This window comes from Xyrauchen texanus, chromosome 29 (genome assembly GCF_025860055.1).
Source record: "Xyrauchen texanus isolate HMW12.3.18 chromosome 29, RBS_HiC_50CHRs, whole genome shotgun sequence".
NCBI lineage: Eukaryota > Metazoa > Chordata > Actinopteri > Cypriniformes > Catostomidae > Xyrauchen > Xyrauchen texanus.
The window spans coordinates 21,519,207-21,531,776 of record NC_068304.1 but is presented as its reverse complement, the minus strand read 5'-3'; the positions used below and the strand labels follow the sequence as shown (position 1 = coordinate 21,531,776).

Sequence of the window (12,570 nt, the reverse complement as noted above, 5' to 3'; positions counted from 1 at the left end):
ATTTGTCAGATATCGTCAATATCCGATTGCATCGCCCATCCCTAGAAGTTTTCCGCCTGCGTTCACCTACTTGCATAGAGTATGTTTCTACCTTTAAACATTGCCGCACATTGTTTTTAAATTTGTTCTGCGCTTTTTGTTCTACATGAATGACACCTCAATTTTGGGGTTTGTTTAGAAGTGGTCAGATTCTAAACAGAAGTCAAACACATATCTTTTGACTCAGGCCATTACACAACCACCCAGGCCACCTTAGTAACGCCCTAGCAATCGCATAGCAACATGCCACAAAACACTTAGATTTCACTGTAAATTGATCTCATGCATCTCATATTACAGACAGGGCCTTTCTCCCATTGCTCGCTCAAAGCAAGTGATTTTATTGGAATGCTTATTGATCCCACATTTGTCAAAAATGTGGTAGGATCACTCAACTATCCTTAGCAAACACAGAGTGTGTTCAGTATGGCTTGTTGCTGAAAGCTTAATTAAAAATTTTTTTAAACTGCACAAAAGTTTAACTTTCTCACGCTTTTAACAGAAGCTGATCTCTCTTGGAAGAGGAGTATTTTGGGTTACATCATGATGTCGGTAAACTCTCCACAAAGGAACCGATTTGTTTGTCAAGAGCTGATTACAGAGACCCTCCAATCGGACCTGTTTGTTTACATGAAATGACAGTTCAAAGGCTTACTTGAAAAGACTATTTGAACATGTTACGACTTGATGTAGACAAAGCAATTACAAGGATTTCGGTTTAAAAATTGTTTATGCCATATACATTACCTCTGAAAGTCAATCAATCCGAGTTCCCTTGCTTTGCTTTCCCAGGCTTTGCGCATTGTTGTGTGTTGTTAGCACACTGTGGAGTGAATTACTCTGTTATTTAGTGGGAACATCTTTTATATAATGTAGCTGGTGTTTCTCATGACCCAACCCAGCCCAGCTCATTTAAAGCCCACCACAGATGGGCCGTGGCTTGCTAGATGCTTCCCAAGTTAATAGTCAAAACTGCAATCCATCTGCTAGCTAGAATTTTTGGCTTCATTCGTCTCTTAAGTCTTCCTCTGCCCCTCCTTATTTCCCCCTAAATTCCCTTTACAGTCTCAAACAGTAATAATATTTATCTGTAGTGAGTCCAGAGCTGCAGTTTACGAACAAGGCTGGCACACAGCAGTGCCAGGCCCTGCAAAAACACCCTGCATCCTGACTTCACACTGGACTTCCTCCCCCTCCGTGCCCCACTTCATAGCCTTTCTCAGCTATTTTTTAATTCACAGTGAGTCAACTGATCCATAGGCTGGCTCCCCTCATACTGTAGAACATACATAGAGACACATACAGCGATGAATGAAAATAAGAACACACACAGATGTGCCATCAAGCTTAAATTGTGTCTTATCTCTCATTAAAGGCGCAGACCACAGATCGGGAACCACTGTCTTAAAGGAATAGTTCACCCAAAAATGTAAATTCTCTAATCATTACTCACCTTCATGCCATCTCATATGTGTATGAATTTCATTCTTCTGCAGAACACAAATTAAGATTTTTAGAAGAATATTCCTGCTCTGTAGGTCCATACAATGCAAGTGAATGTTGACCTACATTTTTAAGCTCCAAAAAGCACATAAAGGCAGCATACCATACGACTCCAGTGGTTAAATCCATGTCTCCAGAAGCAAATCTATAGGTGTGGGCTGGAAACAGATCAATAATTAAGTACTTTTTTACTATAAATCTTGACATTAGAAGTCTCATTGGTGATCATGATTTAAATTCCATGTAGCTCTCTGCACATGCATCAGACACTAGGAAGTTTAACTGAGCTTGAAATCATGATCGTGCCAAGAGACTGCAATGGCAAGATGTATTGTAAAAAGGATTTACATTTTGGTCTGTTCTCACCCAAAACCGATTGGATTGCTTCAGAAGACATGGATTAAAACACTGGAGTCAAATGGATACATTTTATGCTGCATTTATGTGCTTTTTGAAACTTCAACGTTTTAATCACCATTCACTTGCACCTACAGAGCTTAGATATTATTTTAAAATCTTATAATAATTCAAGAATCCTCTAGAATCTTATTGTACTGTAAATGATGAGAATTTTTTCTTTTTTTTTTAAGGTGAACTCACCCTTTTTGGAGCCACTCTGTATTTGGACCCTACCATACTGCCACTAACCTATATTTGTTCTTTTCTCTTCCAGTGTGTCCAGAGAAGTGTGAGAAGAAGGCGTGTACGGATATGGGTGAGTGCTGTCACCCCCAGTGCCTGGGCAGCTGCACTGAACCAGACAACAATATGGCATGTGCTGCTTGCCAGCATTACTACCATGAGGGCCATTGCGTTGAGGACTGCCCACCAGACACCTACAAATTTGAAGGCTGGCGATGCATCACCATGGAAATGTGTGCCCGTGTTCACCTGCCCAGTGAGGTGGACTTCGTCATCCACAATGGAGAGTGTATGCCAGAGTGCCCACCAGGATTCAACCGAAATGAGACTCATAGGTATGCTGCCAGTACTGGGTGTAGGAATTGTTTAATCTATGACAGTGTGCACCGACTCCGTAACATATAATAGTTATTTTCATGTTGGAGACGACCGATAGTAATGACACGCGCTTCCACCAGTGACTCAAATGTTAATTCAGTAACTACTAAAATGACTGATTCAGTAAGTAAGTGAGACATTAGACTGATTTTAACATATGAGTTGTGATTTTCAGATTGATTTATGAGTTTTATGGCCAATTTATATGTATATATACACACAGTATATATAATTTTTATATATATATATATATATATATATATATATATATATATAGTAAAAAAAGATAATAAAAGATGTCAGTGCAATGTCAGACTGCATTGATGGTTCTGTATTTTTATTGTGGTGTAACCAGTTAATACATCAAAATACAATATGTGTTGTCTTTTTATAGCCTACGGTATTTGGTAACACATTCCACACTTTCAATAAGGCTCTATTTGTTAATATTAGTTAATGCATTTTGTATTATGAACTAGCAATATATTTTTACAGCATTTTTAATCTTGGTTCTCTTACGAGAGGTTCTCTCGTATTGCCTAAGCTAGCTTACGCTACGGGAAAGATTCATCTTTTCTGAGATATTGAAGCCAAAAAATTATCCTTAATTTTTGTATCCATTGTCAACGCAGTGCGGCAGCTGCAGACCTTGAGCGGGCTAGCTAGCGAGCTCATAGGTTGCTCTGCGGCAACTGCTGCAGCCTATAGATCGAGCTTGGGCTAACTCGCGATCCAATGAGAGGCGCCCGCGCCACTGCATCAAAGCCCGCCAAAAGGGCGTGACTAGAGTGCATATAAGCGTAGTTCGTAGGCTGGAACCCTGATTTTCATCTCTTCAGCTGAGCTCTCCGCGATCGCTGACCTGGAAGCCGCGTCGCCGCTTGAGGGGCATCTAGCAAGCGTGGACAGCGCTAGAAGAAGCCGGCCGCCTCAGCCACCTTCAGCCATCCTGTGAGCTACGCCATCCGACGACGTATCCTTTTAATAAGCAAGCTAGTTCTCACCTAACTATTCACAAAAGAGTACGAGCGTCTTTTTCAAGATGCCTCGCCCACTTGCGTCTCATGTCGCCCTTCTCAGCACAGGAGACCGCCACATCATCTGGCGCCTCTGCCTGGGACTGGGGCACGCAGAGCTCGCCCTCACTGAGGGCGGATGCGATTTCTGCGAGGAGCTACCGATGTCGACCCCTGCAGGCTCGACTCGGCCGTCAAAGCAGAAACCGCCAGCGCCTTACCCTCAGCCACACGAGGAAGAAGCCGCCACAAAGGCTGCCGGAAACTGTGGTTGAAGCGACTGCCTCGCCGAGCCTCTCCCTCGAAAGCATCGCTCACCCTCCCCGCCCCGGACGCCAGCAGTTGCCGCCGAGCGCCGCGACTGCTGCCATCTCGGATGACGAGCGGAGGATAAGGGCTGCTGTTCCATCATGGCTTCGACAGCGAGGAGTGGACAGGCTCCCAAGCCTCCTCCTCAGCCCAGGAATCCAGCAGGACCGCGCCGAGTCGAGGGGAGTTAACACGCCTCTCACACAGGCCGCCGACCGCCTCGGGCTCGAGTGGTCACCGCCCCTGAGCAGGCACCCAACAGACTCGACGGCTGCTTTCTTCAAAGCCATCGCCGCTTACACCAGCGCCCGGCCGCCCCTTCCTGCCGGAATTACATACGGAGCTTGCAAAGTCGTGGAACGCCCGTTTTCAGCCAGGACCCGCTTCACACGCCTCCACCTCTCGCGCCGGTGGACGGCGCCACTGAGAGAGGCTACTCCTCCATCCCCCGGTCGAGGACTCGGTAGCAGCACACCTTTGTCCGCCCTCCGCGAGATGGCGTTCCAAGCCTGTGCTCCCGCCTAAGGCCTGCAGAGCGACTTCCGCCTATGTTGGCGCGCCTATTCGCCGCCGGCCAAGCCGCATCTGCTCTGCACTCAATGGCCGTTTTACAGATCCTACAAGCAGACCTTCTTCGAGTGGGATGAGAAAGGCAGGCACCCAGAGGCTGTTACTGATCTACGGCGCTGACAGACCTCGCCCTTCAGCTACCAAAGCTGCAGCCCAAGCTCTAGGGAAGTGCATGGCCTCGCTGACTGTGACCGAGAGACACTTATGGCTAACACTAGCCGACATGGGAGAAGCAGAGCGCTCCACGTTCCTCAACGCACCGCCTCTCCAACCGGTCTCTTCGGCTCCGCGGTGAGTGGCATTGTTGACCGCTTCTCAGAAGTCCAGAAAGCCACCCAAGCCATGAACCTCTTCCTGCCGCGTCGCTTAGCTCCTCTGCAGGCCGCCACGTGATCAGCCTCCTGCACGAGCCTCTTCACAGCGCCCAGTTCAACAATCTCAGACTTCTCAGCGCCGACAGGGCGTCGCCTCGATCAAGGCTCAGACAGCCGCCGCAGACCGCCTCCCGCGGGCCTCGATCTAAGGTAACGCTGAAACCCGAGCAGCCGAAGTCTTCCTAACTGTGTTGAACAAACGACGGCTCAGTCCCGCGCGCCGGACCACTGTCAAAGATTTACCCCTGTCAGTCCCCTTCTCTCAGGCTACTACAGTGGTGAATTTAGCAGCCAACAAGCCGGTGACACTGCCCGCTTGCTCAGCACTCAAACGCCGTTTCACGGCGACCCAAATAAATCTTGTAAAGAGCAAACATGTCTTATGTGTAGAAAAAGTGCCCACAACCCAGTGTTCGCCCCTACACACAAGCATAACACATCCCGTGTCCCTATCAGAGCACGCCTCATAAAGCGGTTACTGAACCGCCGAGCGCCAGAGTCAATGAAGGCGCTCACAAATGCGCTAGCGCTACCATTCTCTGCCCGCTCTGTCACACCGACCAGCCCTATGTGTAGAAAATGTGCCCACAATCCAGTGTTCACTTCTGCACACAAGCACTGCATGTCTCGTGTCCCCACCAGAGCACGCTCACATAAAGCGGTTACTGAACCGCCGAGCGCTAGAGTCAATAAATGCGCCCACAAATGCGCGGCGCTGCTCATTCTCTGCCCGCTCTGTTACACGGCCAGCAACCATTCCTCTGTGTGTAAGTCCCGTGCCCATGACTATGCTTACGCATCACGTAACAGATGTGACTCTTTCCCCATTCATTCCAATCGGAAGTCACTCACAAAACAGCCTGTTCATGCTGTTTGCGAGCAATCATGCATGAACACACTAAACGCCGCCACACATTTTGTTCAGCGCTCTGTGTGCGGCAATCAGAGCGAATTGGCCATTCACCCTCTAGCGCTACGCTTCAAAGCGTGGGAAGCTATTCCAGGGATATCCAAGTGGGTGTTAAGCACAATACAACAGGGCTATTTGCTACAGTTCGATCACCGCCCCTCGCTTCAGAGCTGCTCGAAACCACTGTGAACACGGAAGCAGCGTGCATGCTTCGCTCAGAAATAGCAAGCCTTCTGTGCAAAAGGGCCATAGAAAAAGTGCCACCCTCTCTGAGCGAAGTCGGGCTTTACAGCCGTTATTTTCTTGTTCCCAAGAAAGACGGCGGCCTCAGACCCATATTAGATCTCAGGGTTTTGAACAAGGTGCTTGCAAAAAGACCGCTCAAAATGCTTACAATCAGGAAACTCCTCGCGATGTGCGCCAGGGGACTGGTTTATTTCTCTCGATCTGAAAGATGCATACTTTCAGATTCAGATAAATCCCCGTCACAGGCCATTCTTGAGATTCGCCTGACGGCCAGGTTTATCAATACACCGTCCTTCCGCTCGCCTGTCCTTAGCACCTCGTACTTTCACGAAGTGCATGGATGCGGCGCCGCACCCCTCGCGGAGTCAGGGTTTGCGAATTCTGAACTATTTGGACGACTGGCTGATTATGGCTCAGTCACATATGGAGCTTCTGTCTCACAGAGCAGTTCTCCTCAGCCATCTGAACAGTTTGGGTCTTGCAGTCAATTGGACCAAGAGCTCACTACAGCCCAGTCAGACCATTTCCTTCCTGGGAATAGAACTAGACTCTGTGGCAATGACGACTCGCTTATCTACACAGCGCCAAGACGCCGTGTTCAGCTGACTAGCCGCATCTTTTCAGATGAACAGCCTCACGCCTCTGAAGAAATTCCAGAGAGTGCTAGGTTACATGGCCTCAGCCGCAGCAGTACTTCAGCTGGGTTTACTGCACATGCTCGCTTCAGCATTGGCTAAACACCGCGTGCCTCGCCGGGCTTGGGCCACAGGCCGCCAGCCCATCAAGGTGACTCAGACCTGCATATCAGCTCTGCAGCCCTGGACAGTGGCCGAATGGTATCAGCGGGAGTGACAATGGGAGCTGTATCTCGCCGAAAGTCATCTCGACAGACGCGCCCAACACGGGTTGGAGCGCGGTCCGCGCAGGGCTCTCCGGTTTTCGCCTATGGTCAGTTCAGGAAAAGCTCCTTCACATAAATTGTCTGGAAATGATAGCGGTCGAGTACGCCGCGGCGCTTTCTCCCGGTCATTCAGGGTCACCACGCCCTGGTCCGCTCGGACAACAGATCTGTGGTATCCTACCTAAACCGCCAGGGCGGTGTCAGATCCAGGAACCTCTTCCATCTGACAAAACGCATACTGAGTTGGTCCCAGTGCCACCTGCGCCGCTGAGGGCGACGCGACGCGCCAGGCCACCTGAACGACGGCCCGACAGACTGTCACAATATTCCCCAGGGAATGGTCCCTGCACGCCAAACAGTCCAGACGTTATGGCACCTATTCGGCAGAGCAGAGATAGACCTCTTTGCGCCCAAAGAGAACTCTCACTGCCCAATATTTTTCTCGAAAGCGAGGACGCCGCTGGCCCAGGACTGGCCCAGACGCTCGCTTACGCCTTCCCTCCCGCCTCGCTATTGCCACAGGTAATGCAGAGGATCAGGGAAACGCGCCACCGGTGCTCCTCATAGCCCCGCGTTGGGAGAATCAGACATGGTTCCCGGAGCTTACGCAGCTGTCACTGACAGCCGCGTGGCCCATCCCAGTGAGAGCAGATCTCCTCTCTCAAGCTCAAGGCACAATCTGGCATCCCCACCCAGAGCGCTGGGCTGCATGCGTGGGTGATCAACGACTACCCGTCGCTCTGCCAGAAGGAGTAATAAACACCATCATACACGCTAGAGCCCCTTCCACGAGAAGACTCTATGCGCCAAAATGGTCTGTGTTCTCAAAATGGTGCACCGACAGAGACCTGGACCCACGGACATGTGGGGTGTCGTCGCTGCTCAGTATTTCTACAAGAGCTGCTGGATAAGGGCAGATCCCCATCCACGCCAAAGTGTAGTGGCGGCCGCTGCGGCGTTCGCTGAACCCCTGCACGGCCAGTCATGGGGTAAAAACGAGCTGGTCATCCGCTTCCTCAGGGGAGCTAGAAGGATGAACCCCCGCTCCCATCGGTTCCTATCTGGGATCTTTCTATAGTTCTCAAACTATGAAAGCCCCCTTTCGAACCACTTCAATCCGTGGATTTGAAATACCTTTCACTCAAAACCGCTTTTCTGACTGCCCTGTCATCAGTCAAACGCGTGGGAGACCTTCACGCGCTGTCTGTCAGCCATGCGTGTCTTGAGTTTGGACCAAGTGACTCCAAGGTCATTTTAAAGCCTAGACACGGCTATGTTCCCAAGGTGATCGGTACTCCTTTCAGAGCACAGGTCATTTCCTATCGGCGCTGCCAGCACCGGATAGCGAACGCGACGCCAATCTCCTTTGCCCGGTCAGAGCACTGAGATTGTATACTGCACGCCCGCTGCTTTCAGACGCCCGAGCAGCTTTGCTTCGCTCGAGGGCGCACCAAAGGTCTCGCCGCCGAAACAGACACTATCTAGATGGATAGTGGACGCTATTGCTGCTGCATACGCCGCAAAGATCTGCCATGCCCGCTGGGCATTAGGGCTCACTCCACTAGAGGCATGGCATCCTCGTGGGCATGGTCCAGCGGAATTTCCATTCACGACATATGTGTGGCAGCGGATGGACTTCCCTCCACCTTTGTCAGATTTTACAATATGGAAGTGCCCGCTCTGCAGGCAAAACTACTAGCGGTTTAATACGCTACAGCTCCCCTGGTGAGCTGCACTGATGGGACACATTCCACACAGACCGGCACCGCCGCTCTGTCGCTCCCGGCCCTACTATGTGCTTATGTATTACACAATCAATGACCCGCATTCTTGCCGGCCAAATATTATTTCCCCACTCATAAGGGCTCCCCGGTCCCCCTTAATTCCCTGGGGCTTATACAGTGGATGCTTGAGCGCGACGGCGCTGACAATGGGTTCCCGTGAGCGTAAGCTAGCTTACGCAATACGAGAGAACCTCTCGTGAAGAGAACGTATCGGTTACCTAACGTAACCTCGGTTCTCTCTAGATGAGGGAACGAGTATTGCGTAGCCGGCCGCGTTCGCGCCACGCAGCTGACTTTTCGCTTCAGTCAATGAAAACCAGGGTTCCAGCCTACTGAACCACGCTTATATGCACTCTAGTCACGCCCTTTTGGCGGGCTTTGATGCAGTGAGCGCCGGACGCCTCTCATTGGATGCGAAGTTCGCCCAAGCTCGTCTATAGGCTGCAGCAGTTGCCGCAGAGCAACCTATGAGCTCGCTAGCTAGCCCGGCCAAGGTCTGCAGCTGCCGCGACTGCGCTGACAATGGATACAAAAATTAAGGATAATTTTTGGCTTCAATATCTCAGAAAAGATGAATCTTTCCCGTAGCGTAAGCTAGCTTACGCAATACTCGTTCCCTCATCTAGAGAGAACCGAGGTTACGTTAGGTAACCGATACGTTTTTGTTAGTTGATAAAATGACAATTATTAATTTTTAGTTCATATTAGTTGTAACGATGTGGACGAAGACAGAGGCAGACGAGGAGGTGGGATCCAAGTGCGGTTCTTTATTTAAATCAAAGTGCAAGTAAACAGACAGGAACAAAAGAAACTACCACGATGGGTAAACAAAAACTTAAACACGAACACATTCAAGGGCACACGAAACGGGAAAACACGACTGAAATGAACACGGGAAGACAGGCAACGGGGAAAACATCAAAACAGTTGAAAACATCCAGAACATTAACATGCAATGAAAACAACGACCGACAGAGAATGAACAGACAACCAGGGTTTAAATACAAAAAGGAACAAACAAGGGAATGAGGGACACAATCAGGGAAGGAGAACAATCAGGGGAACACCAATCATAAAAAGAAACTACAAAAGGACTACAAAAACCAAACAGGAAACAGGAACTAAACTAAACTTCAACATAAAAGCACAAAAACAAAAAGACAACAGTGAATCGTGACAGAATCCCCCCTCAAAGGATCGGATTCCAGACGAACAAACCCACAACACAAGAAACAAAAACAAGAAACAAAATCATCCAGGGAGAGGAGGGGGGGGTGGCAGGCAGACCAAAGAGGGCACCAGGGGTAAACAGACAGTCCAAGGGAGCACAAGGGGCAGACAGACAGTCCAAGGGAGCACAAGGGGCGAACGGACAGTCCAGGGGGGCACAGAGGGCAAGAAGGCAGTCCAAGGGGGCAAGAAGGCAGTCCAAGGGGGCACAGAGGACAAGAAGGCAGTCCAAGGGGCAGGGACAGGTTCAGGAGGCCTGGGAGGCGGCCACAGGATGGGGACAGGTTCAGGAGGCCTGTGAGGCGGCCACAGGACGGGGACAGGTTCAGGAGGCCTGGGGGGCGGCCACAGGACGGAGACAGGTTCAGGAGGCCTGGGAGGCGGCCACAGGACGGTGACAGGTTCAGGAGGCCTGGGAGGCGGCCCGGGAGGCGGCCCTAGGACAGGGACAGGTTCAGGAGGCCTGGGAGGCGGCCACAGAATGGGGACAGGTTCAGGAGGCCTGGGAGGTGGCCACAGGACAGGGATGGGGAACTCCAAGGGCGGAGCCAAGGTAGGCGGAGCCATGGCGGGCGGAGCCGTGGAAGATCCAGGTGGCAGAGCCATGGGTGGCTCAGGAGGTGGAACCATAGAAGGCTCTGGATTCAGAGTCGTGGGAGGCTCAGGAGGCGGAGCTGAGGGAGGCTCTGGAGACAGAGCTGAGGGAGGTTCTGGAGGCTCCGGAGACGGAGCTGAGGGAGGCTCAGGAGGCGGAGCTGTGGGAGGCTCAGGAGGCGGAGCTGTGGGAGGCTCAGGAGGCGGAGCTGTGGGAGGCTCAGGAGGCGGGGCCGAGGAAGGCTTAGGAGGCGGAGCCAAGGAAGGCTCGGGAGGCTTAGGAGGTGGAGCCAAGGGAGGCGGAACCATGGAAAGCTCTGGAGACTCAGGGAGAGGAGCCATGGGAGGCTGCGCTGTAGGAGGCTCTAGAGGCGGAGACCTGGAAGGCTCTGGAGGCGGAGCCGAGGGAGGTGGCGCCGTAGGAGGCTCTAGAGGCTGAGACCTGGAAGGCTCTGGAGGCGGAGCCGAGGGAGGTGGCGCCGTAGGAGGCTCTAGAGGCGGAGCCGAGGGAGATGGTGCCGTAGGAGGTGCTAGAGGCTCAGGGTGCTCGGGAGGCGGAGCCCTAGGAGGCTCGAGGGGTGAAGCCGTAGGAGGCCTGGGAGGTGGAGCTGTAGGAGGCTCTGGAGGTGTAGCTGTAGGAGGCTCGGGGAGAAGGGCCGTGGAAGGCTCGAGAGGCTCTGGAGGTGGAGCCCTGGAAGGCTCGAGAGGCTTGAGAGGCGGAGCCCTGGAAGGCTCGAGAGGCTTGAGAGGCGGAGCCCTGGAAGGCCCGAGAGGCTTGAGAGGCGGAGCCCTGGAAGGCCAGAGAGGCTTGAGAGGTGGAGCCCTGGAAGGCTCGAGAGGCTTGAGGGGCAGAGCCCTGGAAGGCTTGAGAGGCGGAGCCCTGGAAGGCTCGAGAGGCTTGAGAGGCGGAGCCCTGGAAGGCTCGAGAGGCTTGAGAGGCGGAGCCCTGGGAGGCTCGGGAGGAGGAGCCCTGGAAGACTCGAGGGACTTGAGAGGCGGAGCCCTGGGAGGCTCGAGAGACTTGAGAGGCAGAGCCCTGGGAGGCTCGTGAGACTTGAGAGGCGGAGCCCTGGGAGGCTCGAGAGGCTTGAGAGGCGGAGCCCTGGAAGGCTCGAGAGGCTTGAGAGGCAGAGCCCTGGAAGGCTCGAGAGACGGAGCCCTGGAAAGCTCGAGAGGCGGAGTCCTGGAAGGCTCGAGAGGCTTGAGAGGCGGAGCCCTAGAAGGCTCGAGAGACTTGAGAGGCGGAGCCCTGGGAGGCTCGGGAGGAGGAGCCCTGGAAGACTCGAGAGACTTGAGAGGCGGAGCCCTAGAAGGCTCGAGAGGCTTGAGAGGCGGAGCCCTAGAAGGCTCGAGAGACTTGGGAGGCGGAGCCCTGGGAGGCTCGGGAGGAGCTGGCTCTGGGACGGTCATGGCTACTGGCGCTGGCTCTTGGACGGTCATGGCTACTGGCGCTGGCTCAGGGACGGTCGAGGCTACTGGCGCTGGCTCAGGGACGGTCGAGGCTACTGGCGCTGGCTCAGGGACGGTCGAGGCTACTGGTGCTGGCTCAGGGACGGTCGAGGCTACTGGCGCTGGCTCAGGGACGGTCGAGGCTACTGGCGCTGGCTCAGGGACGGTCGAGGCTACTGGCGCTGGCTCAGGGACGGTCGAGGCTACAGGCGCTGGCTCGCTGACCGGGGCTGACGAGGGCTCAGGCTCATTGACCGTGGCTGACGTGGGCACAGGCTCGCTCACAGTTACAGGCGTGGGCACAGGCTCGCTCACCGTGACAGGCGGGGGCGCAGGCTCGCTCACCGTGACAGGCGGGGGTGCAGGCTCGCTCACCGTGACAGGCGGGGGTGCAGGCTCGCAGACCGAGGCAGGCGTGGGCCGGGAGACGGAAGCCCGTCTTCTCTTCCTCCTCCGGGCAGAAGAAGTGGACTGTGCAGGCTCATTGACGGCGACAGGCACAGGGGTTGGCTCGCTGACAGGTGGGGCAGGCGTGATGGGAAGAGCCATGGGCGAGTGGAAGGTCACCACTGCGGGAGGTGAGGTTGGGTCCACAGTGAGTGGCATGCCGCTGACCAGCAAAGTC

The 12,570-nt window shown here is 53.1% G+C and overlaps 1 protein-coding gene across 1 annotated transcript in view; it reads left to right on the top strand.

Annotated features, from left to right (window-relative positions):
• Positions 1 to 12,570, top strand: part of igf1ra (insulin-like growth factor 1a receptor) — a 145,678-nt gene that overhangs the window by 98,044 nt on the left and 35,064 nt on the right. The window contains 1 exon segment of the mRNA XM_052097026.1: positions 2,216 to 2,519. Coding sequence (XP_051952986.1) covers positions 2,216 to 2,519 — 304 coding nt within the window.